A 27,420-nucleotide genomic window follows, 5' to 3' on the forward strand; every position below is an offset into this window, starting at 1 on the left:
CCAGTATGGGTCTGATACCACCGTCCTTTTTGGGGACTAGAAAGTATCTGCTGTATAGCCCCCCTTCGCTTTGAGCTAGGGGTACATGCTCTATCGCCCCTTTGCATATCAGTTTTGATATTTTGGCGCGAAGTAGGTGTGCTACTTCTAAATTCACCGTAGTCTCGACGCGCGCTGTGAAGCGGGGAGGGCGTCGACAAAACTGTAGCGAGAAGCCTCTCTTTATAATGCCTAGCACCCAGTCCGACACCCCTGGAAGCGCTGCCCATGCTTCTGCATGGCTGGCTAAGGGCTGGATGCGAAGCGCGCTCTGTTCGTCGTGCGGCAGAGGTGCTTCGCGGTGCGATAACATAGGCGTTATGCCCGTGGCATTCGAGGCGGGGGGCGCGCTTAATACAGCGGGCAGAGCGCTCGTCCTTGGCCTTACTACAGTGCTTAACTGAGTGAGGGAGGTCTGAGCGAGCCCCGCGGGACTCATGTCTGCGAGTAAATGTGGGCGGGAAGCGGGCACATTCACTGCTCTGGACGCGCTGCCTGTCTGAGCAGAGCGAGCGCGCACAGGTTTCGTTTTTACAGGGAGCCTGTGGTCTGTGAGACATAGTGTATGTGGGCACTGGGAAGTGGGCACTTTCACTATATTGGAAGCGCAATCGACCTGAGTCGATTTTATGTGCGCGAGCCCTAAGTGTAGGGCTGTGCTTGTGTGTAGGGATGGGCACTGAGGAGTGGGCATCGACACTACATTTATAGCACCAACGGCCGTGGCCGGGACACCAGAAAATACACTCTTTTCGGGATATATCTGGGTAGCCGTGAAAACGGCTTTTGTGTGCAGGCGAGCGGGCAACTGTGCAGGCTTGCTTCTTGCAGAAAACGCTGGAACAGTCGCAAGTCTTGGGACTGAAACAGCGGTGCGCTTGGGTGAGAGACCGGCCGCAGCGGGACTCACACACCTGCGCTTCCCTAGGAGTGCTAGGACTTCTTCGGGGCTTCCGGCTTCACCACAACCCTCGGCCATGGCCCGCGCTGAGCAGGGCGTCGGCTGGTAGAGCGAGAGCGGGACCTAGAGCTGTGCTGCTGTCGCTGCTGTCGCTGCTGTGAAGGTGTGGCGGAAGGCGGGGGCTGATGCTGAGAGCTTCGCGGAGTTTGTTTTTCGCGATTCGCTGCAGAACCGGAGCGCTTCGGCAGGAAGTGCTTGAAGGCTTGAGACGCTTTCTGGGCCTCGGTAAATCTCTCCACGAACTCGGAGAGAGAAGAACCGAAAAGGCCAGCGGAAGACAGCGGGGCGTCGAGAAATGCGTTGCGCTCGGAATCAGCCATTTCCGTGAGCGTGAGCCATAGATGTCTCTCAGCAACAGTGGCGGAAGCCATACATCTTCCCATGGCCTGTGCAGCAGACTTGGTAGCGCGGAGTGTTAGATCCGAAGCGCTCCTCAGATCCGCGATGCAGATAGCCTCCGGTCCCATCTCATCCAGTTTACGGAGGAGATCACCCTGGAATATCTGCAGTGTAGCCATGGTGTGTAGCGCTGACGCAGCCTGCCCAGCGGCGGAGAAAATTCGCGCGAGCAGCGTCGACGTCATGCGGCAGGCTTTGGAAGGCAACACCGGTTTAGTCCGCCGTCCAGCAGAGGGCGGGCAAAGGTGGGTCGCTATCGCCTGTTCCACCGGCGGAAGTGAAAGGTAGCCTCGGTCTTTCGCATTATCCAGGGAGGAAAAGGCTGGCGACACAGACGAGCGCGTTCGCGCAGAGTAGGGCGCGTTCCAAGCTTTCGCCACTTCTTCATGAAGCTCAGGAAGAAAGGGGGCGGGCTTAGATTCCGGAGAAGTGCGCTCACCAGGGAGGAAGCTACCATCCAGCCGGGTACGAGAGGGGAGTTCTGGTGCAGACCACTCGAGGCCGAGGCTCGCCGCGGCCAGCGCGAGTACTCGCATGAGCTCCTTCTCGATGTTGGCTCTCGTAGTGGGCTTGCGGGCAGGAGGCGCGAGGTCCTCAGAGCTCGCCCAGTCCTCGCTGCCTGAAGCTAGCAGAGAGCAGGAATCCTTTTCTCTCGACGCGGCCTCAGAAACGACTTCCTCTGATGAAGCGGCGGCAGACTGCGGGCGCTGAGCATCAGGAAGTGAAACAGGAGAAGCCGGTGAAGCAGGCGGGCAAACCGGCGAGCTTGGTCGAGCTGGAGCGGGTTCCGGGGCCCGCTGCGAGCGGCGCTTCTTACGGCGCGGCAGCGCGGCGGGGAATGCAGACTCTGAGAAGGATGCCAGGCGAGTCCGCAGAGTCACCATCGGCAGAAGGTCGCAGTGAGGGCAGCCGCCCTCAGCGAGCGCGAGTGCTGCATGGTTCTCACCCAAACAGGAAACGCAGATGACGTGTTGGTCTCCCTGGGCGAGTGGGGCTCGGCACGAGCCACATGAAGGCATCTTGAAAAAGACGCAGCTCTTTTAGGGGGTGTGTGTCGCGGCGGCGAACACACACACACACACACACAAGAACAGAGTAATAAAGGATATAGCGCCGGAAAGCGCAGCAGGTACGGCTGTAGAAGGCGGCGTTGCCAGCAGCTTCGAGTGGCTCGTCCCGCTGAAGTGCTTGCCTCAAACGACGCTTGCTTCCTCGTGATCCAGCGATGCGTGAGCTTCGCTGAAGAGATGAAAATCAAGTGAATCAGCCTTCTCGAGCTCCTTATATAGAGGCTAGCCACACCCGTCTCGGCGGGAAATGGCTGGGAGGGCGCGAAGCGTCCTCATTGGCCTGACGTCACCTCAGGCCTCGCTCGATAGGCTTATGCAGTTGCTGCAGAGCAGCCAATGAGCGAGCGAGCCGTCTCGCCATAGCTAAGCACTGCCGCAACGCGCTTTACATGTATGAAAATTAAGGATAATTTTTTGCTTCAGTATTTCGTGAAAAGAGACTTTTCCCGTAGCGTTTTTACAAAACGCAGTACGAGAGGACTCTCGTAAGAGAACTCTAAATTGTAATATGGACTCATGCACTTTCTGTAAAGGTGCTTTGAAATGATGTGTATTGTGAAAAGCGCTATACAAATAAACGTGAATTGAATTGAATTGAATTGAATTTAGGCTGTCTCCTGGTAAAGTGATCGAGGAAATATAAACGATCCTTTTCAATAATAGTTTTCTCTTCAATGTCATGTTCAAATGCAATATACTGCAATGGGTTGTCATCAAAGACTGGGATCTCCCGTTTTGGCAAGATACAAGGATTTGCTTGCTGTTGAATAAGATACGCATTTAATTCCTCTTGCCTTTTTAGGACTTCAAGCAGGGGATCACCATGAGGAGGAAGAACATGACTGGTCAAAAACTGGGTGCTTCCTAAAACTAGGTGCTTACCAATTAGCACACACTTGTTACTCAGGTGGTCTAATTATATTGAGTCACAGTGCAACTCAGTGGACAACAAAACATTTTTCATTACAGCAAATGGCTCCTACAGTACCATTGAAATGAACCAAGTAGATAAAATATGTTCGAAAACTTTGCACATTTAAAATAGTTATTGCATGGATGGAGCAAATACATAATGTAAGTGCATACACATAATTCTGTTTATATGCATTTAATGCTGTTAAACAATGTACGAGGAAATCTATTTGCTTAAATAACACTAAAATTAGAATGCACTATTTATCTTTCAATCAGTTATCCATCCATCCATCCATCTATCATACAACCACCCCATCGACCAATCCATCTCTGCAATTTTGTCTCATTAATAGATTTATGCATACAGAAATAACTCTGGGATAGATCACATGTAAAAATGACTGACATTGTTTTTATGCACTAACTAATAATAATCATGTACCTGTTTTCTCCAGGCTCCTCTTTCCAAACTGCAGGAACTCCTTTAAAGACTCGACGCAATCAATTTCAAGGTAGTTTTTCCAGTACTGAAACTCGATGGTTTCATTGTTACACCTCTCTTGAAGGCTGAATCCTTGGTGCATTTTGGATACCCATTTCTCCCTCTTAAAATCCAGAAACAGGAAATCCTCTCCATCATATCCAGACTGCCGGATCCCATTTATTTGTCCAGTCTCATCATTCCATTCACAGCCATATATTAGCTGGTATGTGTGCTTACCTGAGGCGACAAGATTTTAAATTATATGAACAACATACACTCTACGCAAACAAAATGGCAGCTGTTCGTGGGAGAAATGCCTTAGCAATATACTTAGCCTGGCAATCTGTTCTGAGTTCACTACAGCTTAAAGTACTGGTGTAGCTAGGCTTGGACAAGAGGGGCATTGCTAGGCTACAGATGAGGGGAATAAAAGTATCTCTCTCTCTCTCTATTATACAGTATATTAGTGCTGTCAATCGATTAAAAAAATAACTAGATTAAAACACACATTTTTAATGATTAATCATAATTAAAAACACTTACGTTTTTAATATATTTTATAATGTAATAATTTCAATGTCCAAATTAAGAGACAACATAAAGACAGTATATTTTAAATAATTGTTTAATGGCATCTTTTTTTATGAATGAAGGCCAGTATCACTGATACTAATACAGCTACTGATGTCTCATGAAACAGTCTGCACTGCATACATTATAAATTAAATATAGACTAATCCTTATTAAAGCTACAAAAGTTCTTTAGTCAAGAGCAGTGAGTAATTTTCTCTGTTCTTCTTTGTTCTTTGATTAACCATTTAATCCCAAATTTTTTCTTACAGTTTGAGTACATGCATTTTACTCCTTGGACCTCCCTAACAAACAAACTTTATACCCTCTTTGATTTTATATTGGTTAAGTTAGTGAAATATTAGGTTTTATACTCGGTCACAATAGTGACCAGTGGGAAACACCATAGTCAAAATGCATTCAAATTCTTCAATTAGACCTATTTACACAACACATTCCAAGACATCCATAACCTTGTTTTGTCATTTCATTCAGGAGGCTTAGTGAGGTGAAAAAATGATATATTGATTATCATATGTTACTTCAAATGTTTCCATTCGTTATGACGTTATGAAATGAGATTGGAGTAAAAACATGAAGCAAATGTTTGGCGAGTTTTGCTTTTCAAACGTACAGCGCGAGTGACTCAAACTCAGCACGTGCAGAGAACATTTACTGAAGCGATCGAGCCGCTCCAAACTATGAAACGTTATTGTTACCATATTATACATATCTACATTTGAGCAGATACTCACAAACACAGTAACAGTAAACACGGATCTTAACATTATAATATTCCAAAGCATTCTCATCCTAGGGCGTCATATACTGACGCTTTTGACATTTCGTCTACATCGAACGCACATGGCACCCTTTAGCGTCAATATGAGACGCACAGAGCTTTGTTCGGTTATGGGTAGGTTTAGGTCTGGGGTAGGGTTAGGGTTAGACCGCTAGGAGGCGCCTTCTGGCCCATATCTATCTGCGTCTCATATTGATGCTAAAGGGTGCCATGTGCGTTCGATGTAGACGAAATGTCAAAAGCGTCAGTATATGACGCCTTGGGATGAGAACGGGCTGAATATTCACCATATTAGTGTAAACATTCATACTAGCTTACTTTTATATCATGCTGTGTTTTATTATCGAACATAAAAACATCCTTGTGTCGTACATGTATATAAATTTAGCATTGAAAGTTTGCCTACCTATTTGTAGGGCGCATGCGCACGCGGCGACCAGCAGAAGGAAAAACTCGGCGTCCTATGTGTGTTGTTTTTAAGAGTTTCCGTGTATGTTTTTATGTTTAATGGTTTATGTTTCTCATGATTAAGTGTGCTTAAACACAAACTATCCATTGAGACCAATGGAGTTGATCATTTTAATCGCGTTTTGGATATTTATGGACTTGAATTGCGCTTGCCATGGAACTGTGTTTCCGGCCTCAAGGATTTATTATACCAGGGATCAACTACTGGCTTGGAACTCGCCGAGTCTACTCAGTGGTCAGTACTCGCTTTCTCATCTTCCCGGCGGCATACTACAGAGGGAGAACAGTAATTCTACACCCGGAGATAATGCAGGGAAAGTTAAGAAAAGGAAGCGAGGAAAAAAGGGAGGTGCTCGTCAGCGACTACAGCGTAAACTGCTTACCCGTATCCCCCTGCCCTCAATGATCCTGGGAAACGTACAGTCGTTACGAAATAAACTCGACGAGTTGCAAGGAAATGTTCGCTTTCTTCAGGAATACAGAAACAGCTGTGTCATAGCACTCACAGAATCCTGGCTAACCGAGGAGGATTTGGGTAATGGCCTGTGTATTGATGGTTTTGGTATTCCATTTCGCTCGGACAGGAGTGCAGAAATCACAGGTAAATCCCGCGGTGGGGGTGTGTGCCTCTATGTCAACAAGCGCTATTGTACTGCGGTGACTATTCGGGAGAAAATCTGTACACCCGACATTGAGTTATTGTCAGTATCCCTTCGTCCATTTTATTTGCCACGGGAATTTCCACAAATTTGTATAACTGTTGTGTACATTCATCCGAAAGCTAACAACGCCATTGCATCGAACATTGTATTTGATGTTGTTCAAGGACTTCAGAATATTTCACCAGAGGCGCCAAATTTTATTTTGGGAGATTTTAATCATGTGTCACTTAAAAAGACCCTGCCAAATTTGTATCAATACATCACATGCCCAACAAGATAACAATATATACAATATTACAATATACAATACAATAATAAGACAATATAAGATGCTGGATCTCTGTTATGGGACTATAAAGGGGGCATATAAGTCTGTACCATTGTCAGCACTGGGATCTGCTGACCACAATTGTGTGCAGCTCCTTCCTATATATAGACCCTTATTTAAGAGAGAAAAACCTCAGATGAGAGAAGTCAAAATGTGGTCCGAAGACTCTATCGCCCGTCTGCAAGGGTGCTTCGATTGTACGGACTGGGAGGTGTTTAAAAACTCTTGTGAACATATTGACGAACTGACTGATGTTGTATGTTCATATATAACTTTTTGTGAGGATATGATTGTGCCTACACGTAAATTTAAGGTTTTCCCAAATACTAAACCATGGATGTCAAAATCAGTCAAAACAAGTTTGCAGAACAAGAAGCTAGCCTACAAGCAGGGGGAAGGCTTAGAGTAATAGCGAGGAGGTTAGAACGGAGATCCTTAAAGCTAAGAAAGCATGCAAAGTTAAGTTGGAAAATAAATTGGCAGACAATAATTTAGGTTCAGTTTGGTCTGGTATGAAGAAAATTGTGGGATTACAGCATAATGTGAATAAGAGCACTGTGTGTATTGACGGTTTTAGATCAAATGATGATCTTTCAAATGCTCTTAATAGGTTTTATTCAAGATTTGAAAGTTTTGATTTGAAAGATGACGTAGAAGAATTACGATGCCTGTGTAAGGATGATTCCCACATAGTCTTAGAACAGGCAGCAGTGGAGACAATTTTTCTCTCCACTAAGGTGAATAAGAGTCCTGGTCCAGACTACATATGTGGGAGAATATTAAAGCACTGTGCAAAGCAATTAACTTCAATATTTTCTGAAATTTTTAATTGGTCACTACGGGCACAACAGGTACCTAGCCTGTGGAAAAAGTATATTATTACTCCTGTTCCCAAATGTAGTAACCCTAAAGTATTAAATTATCTGAGACCAGTTGCCCTCACCTCCTTAGTAATGAAATCATTTGAGAAATTGGTGAAGTCTGAGATATTAAGTAAGACTGGACAAGCCCTCGATCCTATGCAATTTGCATATAGAGCGAACAGAAGTGTTGAGGATGCTTCACTTATGTTGTTAAACTTACTGACTAAGCATCTGGAGGGGAAAAATACCCAAGCAAGACTGTTGTTCATTGACTTCTCTTCTGCTTTTAATACTATACAACCCCACATCCTAGCCAGAAGACTGCTAGAGTATTACAAGTTGAACCACAATTTAGTGGGATGGTTACTGGACTTTTTAACTAACAGAATGCAGAGGGTAAAAGTGAATGGTAGCTCTTCAGATGTATTATGTTTATCCACTGGATCCCCTCAAGGCTGTGTTCTTTCACCATTACTATACATTTTGTACACCAATATGTGTCAAAGCTTGCATGAAAACAGGATATTTATTAAGTTTGCTGATGACACAGTGATAGTGAGCTTGCTACAGGGGGAAGAGTCTGGTCACAGTCCAGTTGTGGATGATTTTGTGACCTGGTGCAATGATTCTTATCTAAAGTTAAATATTATCAAAACGAAAGATGTGATCATTGATTTTAGAACACACGCTGTTGATCACGTCACTACGACTATCAAAGGACAGGTTGTGGATCGTGTGGAGAGTTATAAATATCTTGGTACAGTCATAGATTCAAAACTGTCATTTGAGTTGAATTGTGAAATGGTCTGTAAAAAGGGTCATCAACGTTTGAGTTGCCTTAGGAAACTTGCTAAATTTAATATTGACAGACACACTTTGTTTTACTTTGCTTTTATTGAATCTATTATGTCATTTTCCATTGTGGTGTGGTATGGAAGCCTGTCGGTGAAGAATAAGAACTCCTTAAACCAAATTGTTAAATGGGCGAGTAGGATAATAGGAGTAAATCAACAGAATTTAGGAAATATTTATACAAATCAGCTGTACCGGAAAGCAAGTGCTGTCTTGAATGATCGGTCGCATCCCTTAAAGGATGATTTTAAGTTACTTCCTTCTGGTCGCCGGTTTGTGGCTTTGAGATGGAAGACTAGACGGTACAGGAAAACTTTTGTTCCAGTGGCAATTGAAATTTTAAATAATATGAATAAGAGAGATGTTTTAGTATTTGATATTTAATTTGGACAGAGGATATGTGTGTGTCATGGTGCAGCCTGTCATGATGTTTATATAAACGTGTAAATCTGTATGTGAAATGTTTTTTTTATGTTCTTATGTTTCTTTTTTTGGATGACCGATGACCTTTTATCTGCAAAACAAATTTACCTGCGGGTATGAAATAAAGATACCTTACCTTACCTTACTATAGTTCATATTTCAACGTTTTTGTCCATTTCATACATTTTAGTCTGGCACCAGTTTAAATAGTTGCTACAATGTGAAGTTTATGCAACAATAACACGCTTACTATTATGATTGGGATTTTGGGAATTGCTTACCTTAAGTAAAACTGAAACTAAATCCACTAGACACGCTGAAAAGACACACACACATTATACCTTCCCCAACAAATTCAACAAAGTGGGTTGAATTCAAGCAGCTCTAAAAGAAATGTAGAATTTGTATCTCAAGCGAAAAGGGGCGCCGACACTGCCAACTCTGCTTCATGTGCTGTTACACTGCAAATCGACTTCAACATCTTCATCAAGAAGACTGACATCCTTTTTTCATTTTTCTAACAGAGTTTCATGCTTTGTAAATTATGCACATAAATCCCAGTTTGCCTTGTCTAGGTATTTACTGTAAAGTAATGTGTCAGATGATATTATTTTATATTTACAGTAAAACTACATGATTCAACAGTATGGTCATTGTCTTGTCAGCAGTCACAATAGAGACATGTTTAAATGTAAAATTTTATTCAACAACATGTGCTAAATTCCTGTGGGATTTTTCATTTGATTATTCTTTCAGCTACCAATAAATATTCTAAGCTCCATTTTCACCTTTCTGGGTCACGTTATCGGTGTATTTGTGATGGAGTGTCCAGCATACCTGTTGACTTTGTCCAGACATTGCTTAAAATCGAGTGATGTTGACGAATCAATGACAGTGTCTGTTTCTTCCAGTGATCTGATTTTTCATTCTGTCGCATCCAATCCGTTTTTGGTGAAGCTTTCATTATGTTGATGTCAAAGTATATAAACTGAATGTCATTGAGCAGACCAACAGCAGTAAAGTCGTCATTGTCTCCAGAGACAGATGTGCAGAAATATTTCAGAGAGTTTTTTCCTGTGGACAGAGATGATGCAAACAAGGAGATCAGAAATTAGCCATCTTAAATGTCATATTTATCTTATATTTAATACTGTGATCAACACCCACAGATTAACTAATGATGGTTATCCACAACATACTATATAATTGCTGTATGCAATGGGGGAGGGGGGTTATCAGCAAAAGCTTTACTGTTTATAGGGGCTTTCGCAACGGGTAGTTCTAGGAACTTAGTTCTAGGTACTAGCCACCAGGGTGGTTCCCAGAGAACTAATGGTTCCTAGGGCTGTGACGGTATGGGATTTTTTCTTACCGCGGTAAAGAAGCAACAAATCTCGCGGTTTGGCTCACACCGCGGTAGGCATCTCATTAACGCGATATTGCGGTGATGCGGTTATCGTCACACCCCTAATGGTTCCCCTAGGAATGTTTTCCTGGTTGCATTCGCACGGCCAGTAGGAACTCTGAAGTAACGTAAGCAGCGCTTGTTATTGTGACTTTTATTTTGACTGCGCGGCGGACCTTTATTTTGAAGCGGCTGAGAACGCCAGAGCCTGAGAACGCCAGAGCCTGAGAACGCCAGAGCCTGAGCACACAGTGCTTGCATTCTCCATGTTCATTAGTTTACGATCTGTCTAAGAGTCATGTCTAACACGTTATTAGATATAACTGTTATGCACAGAAAGTAGACAGCATATGAAAAGGTATTAGCGTATACCATGTGGTTGATGTCCAGTGTTGCTAGCTGAGCAGAAATTCATAATCATGTTTCGCTTGGTCCCCTCAAAGTTGCGTTGGATTTTCTCCTCAGTGTAAAGGTTAAGAGGCCCATTTATCACTGTTTTCCATGTTCGTAGACTTAGTTTCTGGATTAAATATATGTGACCCTGGATCACAAAACCAGTCTTAAGTCGCACGGGTATATTTGTGGCAAAAGCCAACAAAACATTGTATGGGTCAAAATTATCGATTTTTCTTTTATGCCAAAAATCATCAGGATATTAAGTAAAGATCATGATCCATGAAGATATTTAGTAAATTTCCCACCTTAAATATATAAAAAATATATTTTTGTGAGTGGATGCAGCACAATCGCCTATAGAAATGGACAACTTTAAAGGCGATTTTCTCAATATTTCGATTTTTCTGCACCCTCAGTTTCCAGATTTTCAAATAGTTGTATCTAGGCCAAATATTGTCATATCCTAACAAACCTAATATCAATGGAAAGATTATGTATTCCGCTTTCAGATGATGTATAAATCTCAATTTAAAAAAAATCACACATAAGACTGATTTTGTGGTCCAGGGTCACATATAGGCTATAATCTGTGTGTTTACACAGCTTTTTTTTAAATGGCGGGTGCTGGTGTTTCATGTGCGTTCAGCCAATCAGCGTACATTAAAGTAGGAGCTAAATTAGTTCCTCCAAAAGGAGTTCCTAGACATAAAATCATTCCTAGATCCTGCGGTGCAAATACGCTGAAAAAAAGGGCACTTCCGCAAATAGTTCTAGGAACTATGAAAAGGTTCCTCCGGTGCAAAAGCAAGAAGCCCAGAGCTGAAGACAAAACACCCCAAGCTGAGGACAATAAGCCCAGAGCTGAAGACAAAACACCCCAAGCTGAGGACAATAAGCCCAGAGCTGAAGACAAAACACCCCAAGCTGAGGACAATAAGCCCAGAGCTGAAGACAAAACACCCCAAGCTGAGGACAATAAGCCCAGAGCTGAAGACAAGAAACCCCAAGCTGAGGACAATAAGCCCAGAGCTGAAGACAAAACACCCCAAGCTGAGGACAATAAGCCCAGAGCTGAAGACAAGAAACCCCAAGCTGAGGACAATAAGCCCAGAGCTGAAGACAAGAAACCCCAAGCTGAGGACAATATGCCCAGAGCTGAAGACAAGAAACCCCAAGCTGAGGACAATAAGCCCAGAGCTGAAGACAAGAAACCCCAAGCTGAGGACAATAAGCCCAGAGCTGAAGACAAGAAACCCCAAGCTGAGGACAATAAGCCCAGAGCTGAAGACAAAACACCCCAAGCTGAGGACAATAAGCCCAGAGCTGAAGACAAGAAACCCCAAGCTGAGGACAATAAGCCCAGAGCTGAAGACAAAACACCCCAAGCTGAGGACAATAAGCCCAGAGCTGAAGACAAGAAACCCCAAGCTGAGGACAATAAGCCCAGAGCTGAAGACAAGAAACCCCAAGCTGAGGACAATAAGCCCAGAGCTGAAGACAAGAAACCCCAAGCTGAGGACAATAAGCCCAGAGCTGAAGACAAGAAACTCCAAGCTGAGGACAATAAGCCCAGAGCTGAAGACAAGAAACCCCAAGCTGAGGACAATAAGCCCAGGGCTGAAGACAAAACACCCCAAGCTGAGGACAATAAGCCCAGAGCTGAAGACAAGAAGCCCCAAGCTGAGGACACGTTTTGGTATAGTTTTTTTTTTTTTTTTTTTTTTACTTGGGAACAGATGCTGTAAGGGCAAAATTTCCAAAGACAACTTTTGCCTACAGTACAAATGTAATAATGAGCAATTTGCAAATACAATTAATTTGTAAAATATTTAAGAACAGTAATTTATTTTTGTTTAATCCTCTATTGACCTGTTATGATTAAATGTACAACATAATAAACTGTATTTTAGTTCTACTTGTAGAGTATAAAAAAGATTACAGATAATGTGTTGCAAAATGAGTAGAACAAAAAAAAAAAAAAAAAAAAATCACAATCATGAAGTAAGTTTTATAATTTATGACCTTTACCTTTTCAATAAATTAACCACACTTTGAATATCAGGTATTGTTTAATTCAATTAGGGGCGGCACGATCCGCCTTTTTTGCCTCTGATACAGATTCCACTACCTGGGATTCAGTATTGGCCGATACCGAGTACTGATCCGATACAAAAATAATTATTAAAAAAACAAAACACCCAGTGCTGAATTCCTAATAAACTGTATCTTTATGCCTCACTGTGGGGAAGAGACTGTGATCATTCTTTTGTGAAAAGCATCAGGCTTGACTTAAACTTTATTTTCCTAACTTTGTAAAACATAATATAAACAAAAGTTTTGTGAATTATTTATTAAATAATTGTGCACCAGTACAGCAACTGTAAATAAACCAATAGCTTCACTACCTAGGTAGACATTAAAAATAAGCAGGAGTCAGGCTAACTCCTTCATTCATAGTCTTGCGTAGCCAGAAGCAGACGGTCATGTAGTATGACTCACATTCATGAAAAACATTATATGTAAACTATACGCAATGTTGATCATATTCTGAATTAAGAAAATAATTATAATGCAGTCAAAAATAATTTACAGGGAACATAATAATTACTTAACCTTCCAAGTCTTTCCATTTGTCACCTGACATACGCAATGAACGGATCGTTCATGAATCGAGACTTTTGAAGGAGAAAGCACACCAACAACAGAGGGGTTCGTTGTTAAAATATATTGATCCAGGGAGTATTTGCAAGGATGACACGCCGTCAAGTCCACCAAAGAACCAAGAGGCCGCTAGCACAGCTAACCTTACTGGAATTTCTATTAAAAAAAATGTTACACACCTGGCATCCCTCTCGAAACGGTTCTCATTCGCGCTTGAATATGTTCACACTATAAACATTTTTTTTTTCTTTTTTACAATTATCTTATATAGCCTATAGCCATTTTAATAGGATGGACAGTTGAAGGAACCCAACCTAATATATTTGCTTCCTCTTGGCCTACTAAAGTGTTCATACAACGGGAGCATTCTCTGGCTAGAGCAGAACAGCGGAGTGTGTGTGGACAGAAGTGCCTGAGCTTGTGTTTTGGGTTAAGCTGCGTTGCTTTGACATAGTGGAAAATAGAATAACAGAAACAAAATGTATTAGCCTTTTTACCCGTTATTATCAATCTAAATTAATCTCGTTTTTAATTTAACTTAATTTAGTTTTTCTTTATTTAAATTTCGTTTTTTCTTTATTTAAATTCGTTTTTTCTTCATTTAAATTTCGTTTTTCAAATTTCGTTTTTTCTTTATTTAAATTTCGTTTTTTCTTTATTTAAATTTAGTTTTTCTTTATTTAAATTTAGTTTTTTCTTTATTTAAATTTTGTTTTTCTTTATTTAAATTTTGTTTTTCTTTATTTAAATCTACCCTTTACTGTGTCAGTAATTTTTTAATCAGAAAAATATTAGACTACCTTAAAAGTAGCCTATTGCTTAAGTTAACAGACCTGTGAGTGTGCGTTTAATAAGCAAACAAGCCCTGCCCGCGTGAGGTGCGCCGCTTCCCGCTCGCGCTGTTCTGTATACTAGAAGTTTATCAATTCTGAACGTGTTGCGTCTCGTGTGTCCATCTATATTGCACCAAATGCGATACTGCACTCCCTTGTGAAGTCGATTGGATGAACGGTTCTCCAAATAATCAAAATGCAAACAGAAAGACAGACATATAGAGATTCCTGCCTTTATTAGAGAGAAGAATATGTTCAGCTCCCTCTGCCCGAAGCTTCAAATATTCGATGTTCATTACTACCGAAGCTTCGAAGCTCAAAAATGGTATTCGGACCAGCCCTAGGGGCGGCACAATTGTTTTTCGCCTAGAGCGGCAGAAGTGCACCCGCCGGCCCTGGTTGCAATGATAAGATCTTCATTCACGTGATCAACAGGCTGTCATCTGCTCAATGCTCATCACTGCAACCTTTTATGTGATGGGAATAGATCTAAATACTTAAACTTCTCACGATTCGTTAAAGGAGAACTTGGTAACTTTTTTAACTTACTAAAACTGTCTAGAAATCATTTGGATGGTTAAACAACCTGTTCTGGTGATATTGGTGACTTTCCCCGCTCCCCCCAGCGTTCCCAGGCGGAAAACCAACCTTGCAACTTGCAACACTACCGTCCCGGCAAGTTAGAAATTGGAAGTCTCGTGAGAAGCGAGAACTAGAACGAGCGCGAAACACAAATTGCTTTACGGCAATTCGACATAAACACACACGCATGTATGATGTATTACCAGATTACCCACCTCGGTAGACATAGCTCCACGCGATACAGTTGGCTTGCTCCGATCAAAACAAACGCACATGAGCAGCGGTAGAGAGGGGGAGGAGGCCGCCGCAAGTGAGTTTTTTTACGACTGTGTTGTGAAATATACGCCCCCCCACAGCTGTAGGGGGAGCTCGTGGGGAAAACATGCGACAACAAAAGGGAAAATCAGCGAAGAAGTGACTAGAGTTCGCTAGAGTTACCGAGTTCTCCTTTAATTCCGATAGCTGTAATAGTAAGAACGTATAATAGTTGTAATAGTAAAAGTTTTCGAGAGAGTTCCACATGTAATGCTAGATATTTCATATGCAAGCATGTCAGCCAATCACAGCAGTGGGCGTTTACACTGAAGTCTCACAGCAGCCAATCACAGCAGTGGGCGTTTACACTGAAGTCTCACAGCAGCCAATCACAGCAGTGGGCATTTACACTGAAGTCTCACAGTAGCCAATCACAGCAGTGGGCGTTTACACTGAAGTCTTACAGCAGACACGCACCTTCAAACAGAGCGTTCAAATCAGAGGCTAAAATCAGGCTAGGAAATATGCCTTTTATTTCTAAATTATAACAACTTTTGATCTAAAAAACATACTAACATTATAAGGGCACCCCAGGAAACATTCTAAAATAATAAAATAATCAATGGGACCTTTAACAAAAATAAATGAAATATTATTTGTAATTAAATACTTTGAGAGACAGTCATTTGTATTTAAAATACTAAAATACTTTTTTAAATATATCATTTTATTTCGATATCTTTGCAGCACATTGTCATAGAGACAAGGAGGTGGGCTCATTTTACTCTGGCAACCAATCAGTCTCTCAGGATCATTGTGAAGCTATCAAGCCACGCCCTAGCAACCATTAAGAGCACCCTAGCAACTGTTTACATAGACATTTAATTAATATAATTTGCGATACGAGTTATATGTTCATTCCAATATCAAAATGTTTTAATGTTTAAAGTACTTTTTACATTAATAGCCTATTATATTAACAATAAAATGTGCTTTTTAAGCTATTTGTGTCTGTTTATTGTCTTAAATATTCATATTTTTTTTCATGAATAATTGTCTGCAAATTAATCATTAAGATATATTCATGGTTAAACCGAATTACTTTTTTGGTGACAAATTTTGTCCATCTTGTAAAAAATGACAAAAACAGTGTTAATTGATTGTACAAACCACAACATCTTATTGTTAACACCTAGGTAAACTAAAAAATGGTTTCAAATATAGTTATATCTCCATTCTATTTTTAATAAAAAATAAATAAATAAATGTTCAACCTTATTCGTCAATGACCCATATATTAACTTTAATCACCAGGCTTAAAGGGATGGTTCACCCAAAAATGAAAATGTTCCCATGATTTACTCACCCTGAAGCCATCCTAGGTTTATATGACTTTCTTCTTTCAGACAAATACAATCGGAGTTATATAAAAAATGTCCTGGCTCTTCCAAGTTTTATAATGGCAGTGAATGGCCGTTTAAGTTTTGAAGTCCATCAAAGCATATCTATCCATCATAAAAGTGTGTCTATCCATCATAAAAGTGCTCCACAGGCTCTGAAGCAAAGCGATGCGTTTGTGTAAGAAAACTATCCATATTTAATACTTTAACGACTAAAATAACTAGCTTCCGGCAAGGGCGTAGGTTTGGCCTCAGCTTTGGTGGGGACATCCCCCTCCCCCTCCCCCTGGAATGAGTTTTCTATATGTAATTAAATAATGAACAAATGAATAAAATACACACGTATCATAGTATGCATTCAACACAACAAATCCATTATTATTATCTATTATTATTATTATTATCCATGATTACAGTATTCCATTAATACTAAAATTGTATCTACTATTCTATATCAAATTCTATTGATATATTCTATTCTTAAATATAAAATTCTTAGGCTACACTCACTCACAAATACATTACATAAATAGAATGTAGAAACGAAAAATGTCTCAGATCCACTGTTTATGTTGACTGCAAGATTCTAAGTTAAGGTCAGCTAATTAACATTCAGTGACTTGCTAACGTAGCATTCTATCATGATAGCGTGACTTCTATGAGTCTATCAGTGCTGCACAGCCTAATCAATACTCTTAACCTTAGTTGAAAGATTGCTGCTGCTAGGTTTAACTGTAACAACATGGTAACACATACTATCACCAATCAATACTATTTTCCACAGTAGAATCTGCATTTGAAAGCCTGGTCAGTCACTACTACTGCTAGTTTATTTGTGTGGCTAGTTATTTTGCCTACTTACACTCTGCTTTATGAAAAAGCTTCGTATGTCCCCTTTCTTCTTCTTGGGTGGCATAGCTGATCTATCTACAAAGTACAAAAAGTGGCAAAAAACGGAATATTAAAATGTTTTACTCTGGCCTTTGTATGTGGCAGAGAGACAGCCCTGGTAACTTACCGTCGGCGTCGTCGGCGCGCGCGCACACACACACACACCACCCGCTCGCTGCCAGTGCAAGCACAAAAGTAGTCCCGGCCAGCGCGTGTAGCCTGTCAGATACACCGCCGCCAATCAAATTACAGCGTTTCTTGTACTGTCGTTGTTTTGGCCGTTGGAATCGATCCAAATAGAGCATCACAGTCCCGCCCACAGCCGGTGCCGGAAGTAAAAATTCAATACAATTTCTCCATTGACAGTTGGGGTATAAGCCATAAAAACGTAACCATACATGGTAGACTTAAAACCAGCTACGGCTGTACTAAGCGATTGTATATGCTCATATAACCGCCAAAAGTTCATGGGGCACTAACCTTGTTTTGAGATAAATGCCTTTTATTCGCGATGTCTTGGAGAAGTACTTCATTACCCACAATCCTAAACAATCCCACAATCCCACAGTGATGCATCTGATTGGTGGAGCTCGTGTAAACCCCGCGAAAGTTCGTGAAGACTCAAGATAAATAGAAAAAAAAAAAAAAACTGTTGCGTTTTTTTGCACTGTATCACTGATGTGACATTTGAACCGAGGAGTCTTCATATATGGTATGAGTCATATCAAGCATTTTATGATGCCACTGTCAAAACAATATTTAGCTTAGGCATACCCAGAGCCATAGAGAGCTCTTCATGCATTTACTGAACATTTGTGTAATAATTTATGGCAAGTTAATAAACTGAATATGATGCACTTTCTGGTTTGCTGACCTTCACTTTTTAATTTTCACTTGTTGTTATTAAGAAAATACATTAAATGTTATTAAAATTAAGGATGAACTATAACTTCATGAATAAAATGAGCATGGATCACAAGTGGGAAATTGTTGAGGCATTTGTCAGCAACCTGCCCGTGGGCCGCTGAAACTGATGAGCAGAACGCCGCGCGGACTGCCAGATCTGCACCCGTGAGCCGCGGACCACCAGCCATGCTTTCCAGTCTATTTACACAATTACTACTGAAAGAACTGCTATAAACGGCACAAGAAAAAGTTCGCGTGGCTGTCGTCAGATTTTAAAGTCGCTCTAAAGGCTCTTTCGCGGTTGTGGCTTCAGTCGACTTCAGTGAGGCGCGGGGGTTTATGGGATGAGTAGTTCCTTCGCTCGGAAATGAAAATATGTACACAGTCTTGTACCTTTGACTTTTTTTGGATTTTCTCGCCGTTTTTTCACTCGAAATGATATGTTGTATGCCTATGAGTTCAGCCGTAGCTGGTTATCCTCAGACATGCTCTAAAACTCTTTAGATACGGATTTTCGAAAACGTCAATGGGAGAAATGAATGGGAAATTTACTTCCGGCACCGAAGCGCTCTCGGGCTGTGGGCGGGACTGTGATGCTCTATAGCAGCGCAAAGATCCAAATAGCAGTTCAAAGGAGCTTGCTAAATATTGGTGGGGACAAATTTGTCATCTCAAAATATTGATTGGGACTAGTACCTAGCGTCCCCCCCTAAACCTACGCCCATGGCTTCCGGCAGACAGCCGTACACATCAATTTACGGCAAAAGCACTTGACCTGACACATGACCAGTGGTGGACAGTAACGAAGTAAATGTAATTCGTTACTGTACTTAAGTAGCTTTTTTGCGTATCTGTACTTTACTGAAGTATTTAAATTTGGGAAGACTTTTACTTTAACTCCACTACATTTCAAAGTCAAATATCTTACTTTTTACTCTACTACATTTTCAAAATCAGTCGTTCCTTTTTATTTATGAGTGGATAAAAACTTAACTGGTCAAACGAGCCACCTATCACAGTAGCCTACAACGTGCGCGCTTTGTTTTGAACTTGCCTTGGCGGTATCTACTAAGCGCGAACCAGAGCCGTTAAATATGAGAGTTGCGACCATAGACAGTATAAGAGGTTGCGACACACACGGCTTGTTCGACTTGAACCGGCGCTGCACAGACCGATCAGTTTATGACATCAAAGTATAGAGCGAAATCGCGAGAGCGATTGAAAAGCATACAGAGCCGTCTACTCTCTAATCGCTCTTGCGGTATTTTAATGTCATTCACCGATTGGTCTGTGCAGTGTGCCGTTTCAAGTCGAACAAGCCTACTGTAATCTAGCCGCCGCGCGGTCACGTGATTCGTGTAGCTCTCAATAGTTCCAAACAGCAGCTATTATTGCAAGCAGCTATTATTGCAGCAATTATCGGTAAATACTGACGCATAATGAACATTGCTTATTACCTTGACACTAAAATTACTTGCATATAGCATTTTTTTTTCTGAGGAGTAGCAGAAACACTGCATTAATACGTTTTGGTGTTTAATTTTGTAGGGAAATTGGCTGCTCCCATAATGTAGTGTGTATATATATATTCAATGGCATTGTGCAGGTTTATGTGAATGTATCATAACATTAGGATGTTTATAATTATGACCATAGACGCTTGTGAAAAATATGTACAGTAAATACTGTAAATGTATTATACCTTATGGGATCAGTCCCCTTCCGTCCAAAATTAAACACACAAAAAATGTATTCAATTCAATTAAAAAAAAATGTATATATATATATATATATATATATATATATATATATATTAGACTAATTAATGTCATTTTATTAATAGATTGATGTGCCAAGAGTGACAGAGTCTTCACGTAGACTGAATTAAGCAAGAGTCGTGTGACAAAAATTATAATAGGACATTATAGCAATAAAAAAATCATAGTACTTGGATACTTAAGTACATTTGAAGGCAAATACTTTTGTACTTTTACTCAAGTGAATGTTTAAAGGCAGCACTTCTACTTTTACTTGAGTAATATTTTACCTTGAGTATCTTTACTTTAACTCAAGTACATGGTATGTGTACTTCGTCCACCACTGCACATGACGTAATGACGAACGTGGAAGCGCAGAGGATAGAGCAAAACAAAACACTAGTCACGAATTAGAAGTCTAAAACGACATTTTTTAAAGAGAAATGTGGGAGGAGCTTGAGTTTGTTGGCCAGCCCTGTTTGTTTGAACCGCGAAAGGCATCAAAGCTTACGCTACTCCTACATCCTACGTCATACATCGTCAAGTGTTATTCTTGTGGCGTAAGTCGACTTGCGTAGGCCGTCTGCCGTAAGCTAGTTATTAGATAAAGTTTTAAATATGGATATTTCTCTTACATGACACATTGCTTCGCTTCAGAAGGCCTTTATTAACCCCCCAGAGCCCGTGGAGCACTTTTATGATGGATAAATGCACTTTTATGATGGATAGACACACTTTGATGGACTTCAAAAAATATACAGCAATTCTATGCCATTATAAAGCTTGGAAGAGCCAGGACATTTTTTAATATAACTCTGATTGTATTCTTCTGAAAGAAGAAAGTCATATACACCAAGGATGGCTTGAGGGTGAGTAAATCATGGGCTAATTTTAATTTTTGGGTGAACTATCCCTAGGACCATAGACTTAAAATACAAATAGGACTACCAAATTGCCTATCACAGTTTTTGGCAAGTAAATCACGTGATGTGACACATCATATTGACCCTGTTCACATTTCTAGGTTTCTCAGAAGTGGAAGGCGTCATAGTTGGGTAAACTTCTATAGCAGTGAATGAAAGACTACATTAAATATGTGTTTTTTTGTTCCCATTTGCTCAAATAGATCTCGAAGAGAGAAAGTTGTCAACTTTGTCACAGCCGCGGTATTAGAAACACCCTCATATCAGCGTTAACTAGTTTTTGTGTAATATAATACAAATATAGTGTTATAGGCGTAATTATCTTTTATTATGACAGTATGTGGCAACATGTACTTTAAAAGCGCATCTTCTGCACTGAACGATGATATTGCGATATTCTATTCTCTATCTAACGCCACACTTACTCTCACACTATACAAAAGACTGTACATTTTGTTTGTATTTTTGTATTTTCAAATTACTTGTATTTTAATTAAATACTTTTTTCACAGCAGTATTTTGTAATTTATTTAAATACATTTGATAAGTATTTGCAATTTGTAATTAAATACTTTTTGATGTATTTGTGCCCATCTCTGTCAATTACTTTATACATTGCATGCCACATACATAACCGAATTTAGCTAGCTGCTGAACAATATCCCAATTAGCATTAGTCTAAAAAATGAAATATAATACCGAAAACTCTCGACATGTCAACAAAACATAAACAGAACATCTTCCCAAACACATATCAAGCTTATTTAAAAACCTTGAAAGCATAAACACTCATTCAAAGTCCCTGGAAAAGGGAGATGTAAATAACCATAACCATAAGTTCCCGCCTCCTCAGCACGAGCTGACCGATAAATCCAACACACCAAGAGAGGCTGGACTTAAGGCAGAACAGCCAATCATCAGCCGGTCACACTCAAAGCCGGTGTCATGTTTGAGAGGGAGGGGGAGAGGAGGCAGCCGCAGCGAGCGCAGATCATAGACTGTAAAAGAAATATGGACGTAGTGTCCGTGACGTCACCCATAGGTTTCTGAAGAGCATTTTTGAAGCCTAAAGTGGGCGGAGCCGGCCGTCGCCATCTTGGCCTTGCGTCACTCCCGGATAATAGAAAATGGGCAAAGAGGCGGGGCATGAGTGGAGCTGAGGAGTCTGGCTATCTGAAATCACGCCCACCTAGCTCGATGTGATCGAGTTAGCTCAGGCAGCGCCGTCGCAGGTGGGGTGCGAGGCCCTGTGCGAACTTGAAATGCGAGGCCCTGCTCTTTGATGTGTATGCTCAATTGCGCATGAATAACAGTCACACGGACGTAGCTGTTCTAATTCTATTGCACGCATAATCTCGCTGCAATACGTTTTTATCAAGTAGAATAATACAGCATAATCATGCACAGCACAAAGTCTCACTCTCAGCTATGACTTTTTGCTATTTATTTTAGAGGAAAAAAAATCAACTGTGTAACGAGTGGCTTTACATCAAGTCAGCTCAAGAATTTTGATCGAGAATCCGCATACTTGAACCAACGTGTATCCTAATGGTCTAGTGGTAGAACTTTCGCCAAGCGTGTCAGAGGTTCTGAGTTCGAATCCGCTCTCCTATGGTTTTATTTTTCTCGTAAAACGTTAGTTATTATTTTTTCTCATCAAAACCGATTATGTTCATCAGTGGTTGTATATCAAGCAGGGACATATTTGTGTGCATTATGTTAAAATAGCGCGTCCAAATGAAGACAGTGCGGCGTGTGCGCGAGCCACACGAGAAAACTGTATCCGCGCCACTGATCGCAGCGGCAACGAGCACTTTGATCACTTGATTAAAAAAAAACACATTTCAGCACTAGATTGCCTCTTATTTAAAAATAAAACGAACGAAATGAATGCTCTGCCAGTTACCTGGATATGTTTTATTTATTTGTAGAATTGTTACATTGTCGCGTGATGTTTTAAAAAGTGGCAAAAAAAAAAAAACAGCAGGATTGCGAGGCCCCCTATTGGCGTGAGGCCCTGTGCGGTTGCACAGTTCGCACAGTCTATGCGACGGCTCTGAGCTCAGGCTGGGGAGGTAATGCTATAACGTTATGCTACTGACAGTACCAAGTCTGCGACTGCACAGGGCCTCGCGCTAAAGTGACAATTGATGATGTAAAGCCAATTAAAAGTTTCTGGTTTTGCCCTTTTTTGCGAAATATTATAATAGTTAAAAGACATGGCTACAAGTGAGACTGTGTATCGTGATTCTGTACTATTCTGCTAGTTGAAAATGTATTATGCAGTAACTTAATATTACTCTGAGAGAGTGTGTGTGACAGTGATTTATGTGCATACATGTCAGTCACTCTTTTTTTATAGTCTATGGTCCGTCAGCGCGGCATCGCTCGTCAAGTTCGTAGAGTGCTTATTCAGTCCATTTTAAATTCTGATTTTGGCCGCCTCTCAAATGGGTTAAACCATAGATATATTGCCTATGAAGTTCAAGTAAATGCGCTGGAAATCCGCGCTCATTCAAGGATGTGCATTTATTGCATGGACGGAGAAAGCGCCGACACCTGCAGGATTTCATCTGACGGTACATAAGCATATTATAATCTATCTGTTCTGTGAGAGCAGAACGAACGAGCCTTTATATCTATTGACGTTTTTAAATCTGAAAACTCCAAAAAGCAACGAAATTGTCAGACATCCATTAGTGCATGTTCACAGAGGAAAACAACTGAAATACAGCGCTGGTTGTTCTCTCGAACGATACTCGACGACAACGACGGAATCCTAAGCCGTGGGCGAAGTAATGGGTGTATTAAATTGTATGAAATAATCCCGAAAAAAAGCACAAAACACTGCAGAGATGGCAAGTTCAGCAGCTAAAATTTGTTGAGGTGAAGTGACGGCTAGTAACAGCAGACAAACGGCTAGCATTGACATCAGCGGCAATCCACCGGTCACTCAAGTGGCCACGCCCTTAATTATGCAGAACTTCAAGGCTTACATTTACATTTACATTTATTCATTTAGCTGACGCTTTTTATCCAAAGCGACTTACAATTGCTATATATGTCAGAGGTCGCACGCCTCTGGAGCAACTAGGGGTTAAGTGTCTTGCTCAGGGACACATTGGTGTCTCACAGTGGATTCGAACCCAGGTCTCTCACACCAAAGGCATGTGTCTTATCCATTGCGCCACACCACCCCTATAGGCTTAGGCTTAGGCTTAGTATAATTTAAACGGATGAGTTATAAAAAAAAATGCACCCCCCTCACAGTTGTCATGAAGGGTAAAATTAGCTGTATAGACCAAAACCACTTTTTGCACCAGGCTGTAAACATGTTTTTTCTGCTGTTAAGTTGGGCATTTTAACATGGGGGAGATACAGATTTGACTCACTTCTGCATCCAGCCTCAAGCGGCCAGTCGATGAATTGCCGTTGAATTCACTTCCGTGTAGGTTTCAAGAGAGAGACAGGGAGGTTGCCGCTTGGCGCAGACACAGAGCGGCCAGAGAAACGGAGGAGCGACTGTAGTAAGGTGTTTGTGCAAAACTGCGGAAAAACTGCAGAAAAAGTGTGGGTGTTAAAACACCCACACCCCCCACAGGTGCAATTGTCGGAGATGTTGACAGCTTATTGAATAGGCCTACACATCCATTGCACACACACAAATGAAAGTAAAAAAACAAGCAGATGATAGCAGACTACCAAGATGGAGCTTTATTGCTTACTTGGCCACATAAATATGATATCAGATTGAATAAACATCATTATTCATAATCATTAAAAATAAAGGTTACGTAAAGATAAATGCAAATAGATAGCCTAAACAGTTCCGTTCTTGCCAACCCAGAAGTGCTTCGCGGTAGTTTGTAAACAGCAAATGAAAATGGATATATAATCCAGTAGGCTATTTCTAATCAAACGTGGCTTTCTTTACACAGACCTTAGCAAAAGACTATTAGTTTTGACGCTATTTGGCTATGTTGATTTTACAGCTTTTTAAAACACAACTCGAACTGTTTATTCATCACAGTCGTTTTATTGATAGATGGATATAGCGTAGCACAGGCTATTCTTTACCAGAAACTAAGAACCCAATGCAGTATGGTCAATAGGCCTATAGTGTTGCATCAAATTATTTCCGCGTTACGGGAAACAAACACATATTCACTCCTATGTTCATCATCACATTTTTCGTTCATAAAAGTTTATATTTTTTATGTTCATAAAAAGGATTTCTTTAAGAGATAATACAGTGTTTCTTATTAATCAACTCAGGATGTTTATCGTGACAATGGACCTATAGCAGGCCGTCTTCAATCTCCAGGCAGAAATCACTCATTCTGATAAGTGAAACTGATTCTAAACACGAGTTTGGATCTCAGTTTGTTCAAAGATGATACGTAGGCTATTTCAATCATGCTGACACTCTAACAACAATTCAAACGTCAAACTCAAAACGTAGCTAAATAATGATTGTTTTGCAGTAGAAATTACATGGCGTATGAAAAAGACATCGCAAAAAGCAAGTCATAAAAATAAAAACAGGAAAATGAAACAGAACGTGAAAGCCACTGGATTTATATTTGAGAAGAAAATACGAATCTAGCATTAGACGTCTTGCAAAAAAAACAAAAAAACAATAGTGCCCATGTACACTAAACTCAAGATGACCGACTCACCAGCAAATGCGAGATGAATCCCAAGGAGCAGAAGCACAGAGGGTCGCATGTTTGCTTTTACACTTCGACAACAGTCTTGTTTTTAAATAATCTCTTAAGTAAAGAAGTTCCACCCAATAGATCATCGACTGCAACGTCATCATCAGTCACAAAAAGCGGAACTATTTGGGGACTGAGGCGATCAGAATTCGGCACAACACCTGTTCGCAAGAAAAAGTTCGGGTAGCCTATGCTACAGCTTAAAATATATAAGCGAGCACTGGTCAGTAATAATCTCCCTGATTCTGTACAGGTATAATAACGGACTGATGAAGCCTCTGTATGAATGAAAGCGTCTCATCCGTTTCACTTCATCAGTTTGAATAGAGATTTGGCGCCATCTGCTGGACACTCAACAAACAACAACATCAAAACTGGCAGTAAAACTATCATACCAATAAAAGACTTTGAAATGTAATTAAATGTAATTCAGTTACGAGACTAATGCAGATTCAGTAAAACAGCTCTAAAGAGTAATTTACTATCTGCTCAAATCAGTTAGTTCAGTTCAATAACTCTTGCAGAATTATCACTGAAAAACAAGCAAAAATGAACAGTGCTCTTCATAAAGTAGCCTATAAGAAAAATATTTGAATATTTCAAAATAAGAAACATTTATGTAATGCAGAGTTGTATTGTAGTTAAAAAAAAACAAAAAATAATATATATATATATATAGTACTGGGATTTCAAACACCAGTGAAGAGAAAAAGGTGTCAGTTTTTTTTTTACCATTGAGTGTAGAAATCTGAGTTTAAGGTTGAAAATGCATGATATCCTTGAGTTTGTGAATTATACTATAACAGATGTAGACGACAGAGATACTTCAGCCCTGAGTTTAACAAAATGACCTGAGAATAATGTTGATTCAAACCATCAGATCCTGATCATCTCTGGACACAGAGTCGCTGAAATGAACTGATCAGATTCAGATTGATTCAGTGAATCAGAAGAATCACATATGACCTTCATTGGGACACCAGATTCAGGATCCCTGAGAGAATCAGATGCATTTAAACATGAAGGTTCATAAAGCTTCTGCTTCATCTGTACATTAAAACATCAATCAACTCTTATGTGATTCAGTCAGATTCAGTTCAAAATCAGTTCAAATCTTTCTCTCAGCTTGATTCACTCTGTTGTCTGAATCATTGCACTGACAGACGGCACTGCCTTTGAAAAATGCTGTTATCTTTGCAAGCACAGACAGTTATTTAGTTTTATCAGTCTTTCTTATTATATATTTAGCATCAAACAAACAATATAATTCTTATTCACAGCAATTAAAAAAATATTAATCGAAAAGATTGAAAAATGGTTGCACAACCACCAAATAGGTGGTGATATGCACTAAGTATGTAAATAAGCATTTAACAGAAGAAGAAGAAAGAAGTATTGCATGCTTTTTCTTACCCTGCATCCCAATGCACATACTATCCATCCAAAACGTTATGTGAGAGAATAAGTGTGTCCCAAAGCATAGTATATTGAAAAGTGCACACCAAAAGTCCCGGATGGTCTACTTTTTCAGGTAGATTTTTGAAGTGTGGATCCATAGGCCCTGTCCCAAATGGCACACTCCGGACTTGTGGACTTCCTCAGAGTCCACACTTTGGTGACGTCATGTAGTGCAGACCTATAGGGCCCTTGGCGCGAGTCCACGAGGGTGCATTGAGAGGTATGCCGGAAATAACGGTCTGGTTGTTGTTGGACAGGAGAAATCACATTTTTGCGCTCCGACGTCTTATCTGCATGTCCACTACACAGCCTAATTTTACAGTTCTATATTTTGATATTATGCATATCACCTGGGCATTAGACAATAGATAAATCATGCTTATTTAAATGATGTATACA

The 27,420-nt window shown here is 40.6% G+C and overlaps 1 protein-coding gene across 2 annotated transcripts in view; it reads right to left on the reverse strand.

Moving 5' to 3' along the window:
* The window catches only part of LOC309501775 (major histocompatibility complex class I-related gene protein-like), a 52,758-nt gene extending 26,968 nt beyond the window's left edge, over window positions 1-25,790 (reverse strand). Inside the window, exons 1-3 of one of the 2 annotated variants that reach the window (XM_082174033.1) lie at window positions 25,525-25,768; window positions 9,674-9,910; window positions 3,827-4,105 (exon numbers count right to left, since the gene is read on the reverse strand). In XM_082174033.1, coding sequence (XP_082030159.1) covers window positions 3,827-4,105; window positions 9,674-9,910; window positions 25,525-25,573 — 565 coding nt within the window. In that variant the 5' untranslated portion in view covers window positions 25,574-25,768. Of the gene's footprint in view, window positions 1-3,826; window positions 4,106-9,673; window positions 9,911-25,524 lie in introns of both variants that reach the window. The other variant, XM_082174034.1, reaches the window with a different exon arrangement.
* Between the last annotated feature and the right edge of the window lie 1,630 nt (window positions 25,791-27,420).

Source organism: Leuciscus leuciscus, assembly GCF_965113295.1.
Source record: "Leuciscus leuciscus genome assembly, chromosome: 1".
Classification (NCBI taxonomy): Eukaryota; Metazoa; Chordata; class Actinopteri; order Cypriniformes; family Leuciscidae; genus Leuciscus; species Leuciscus leuciscus.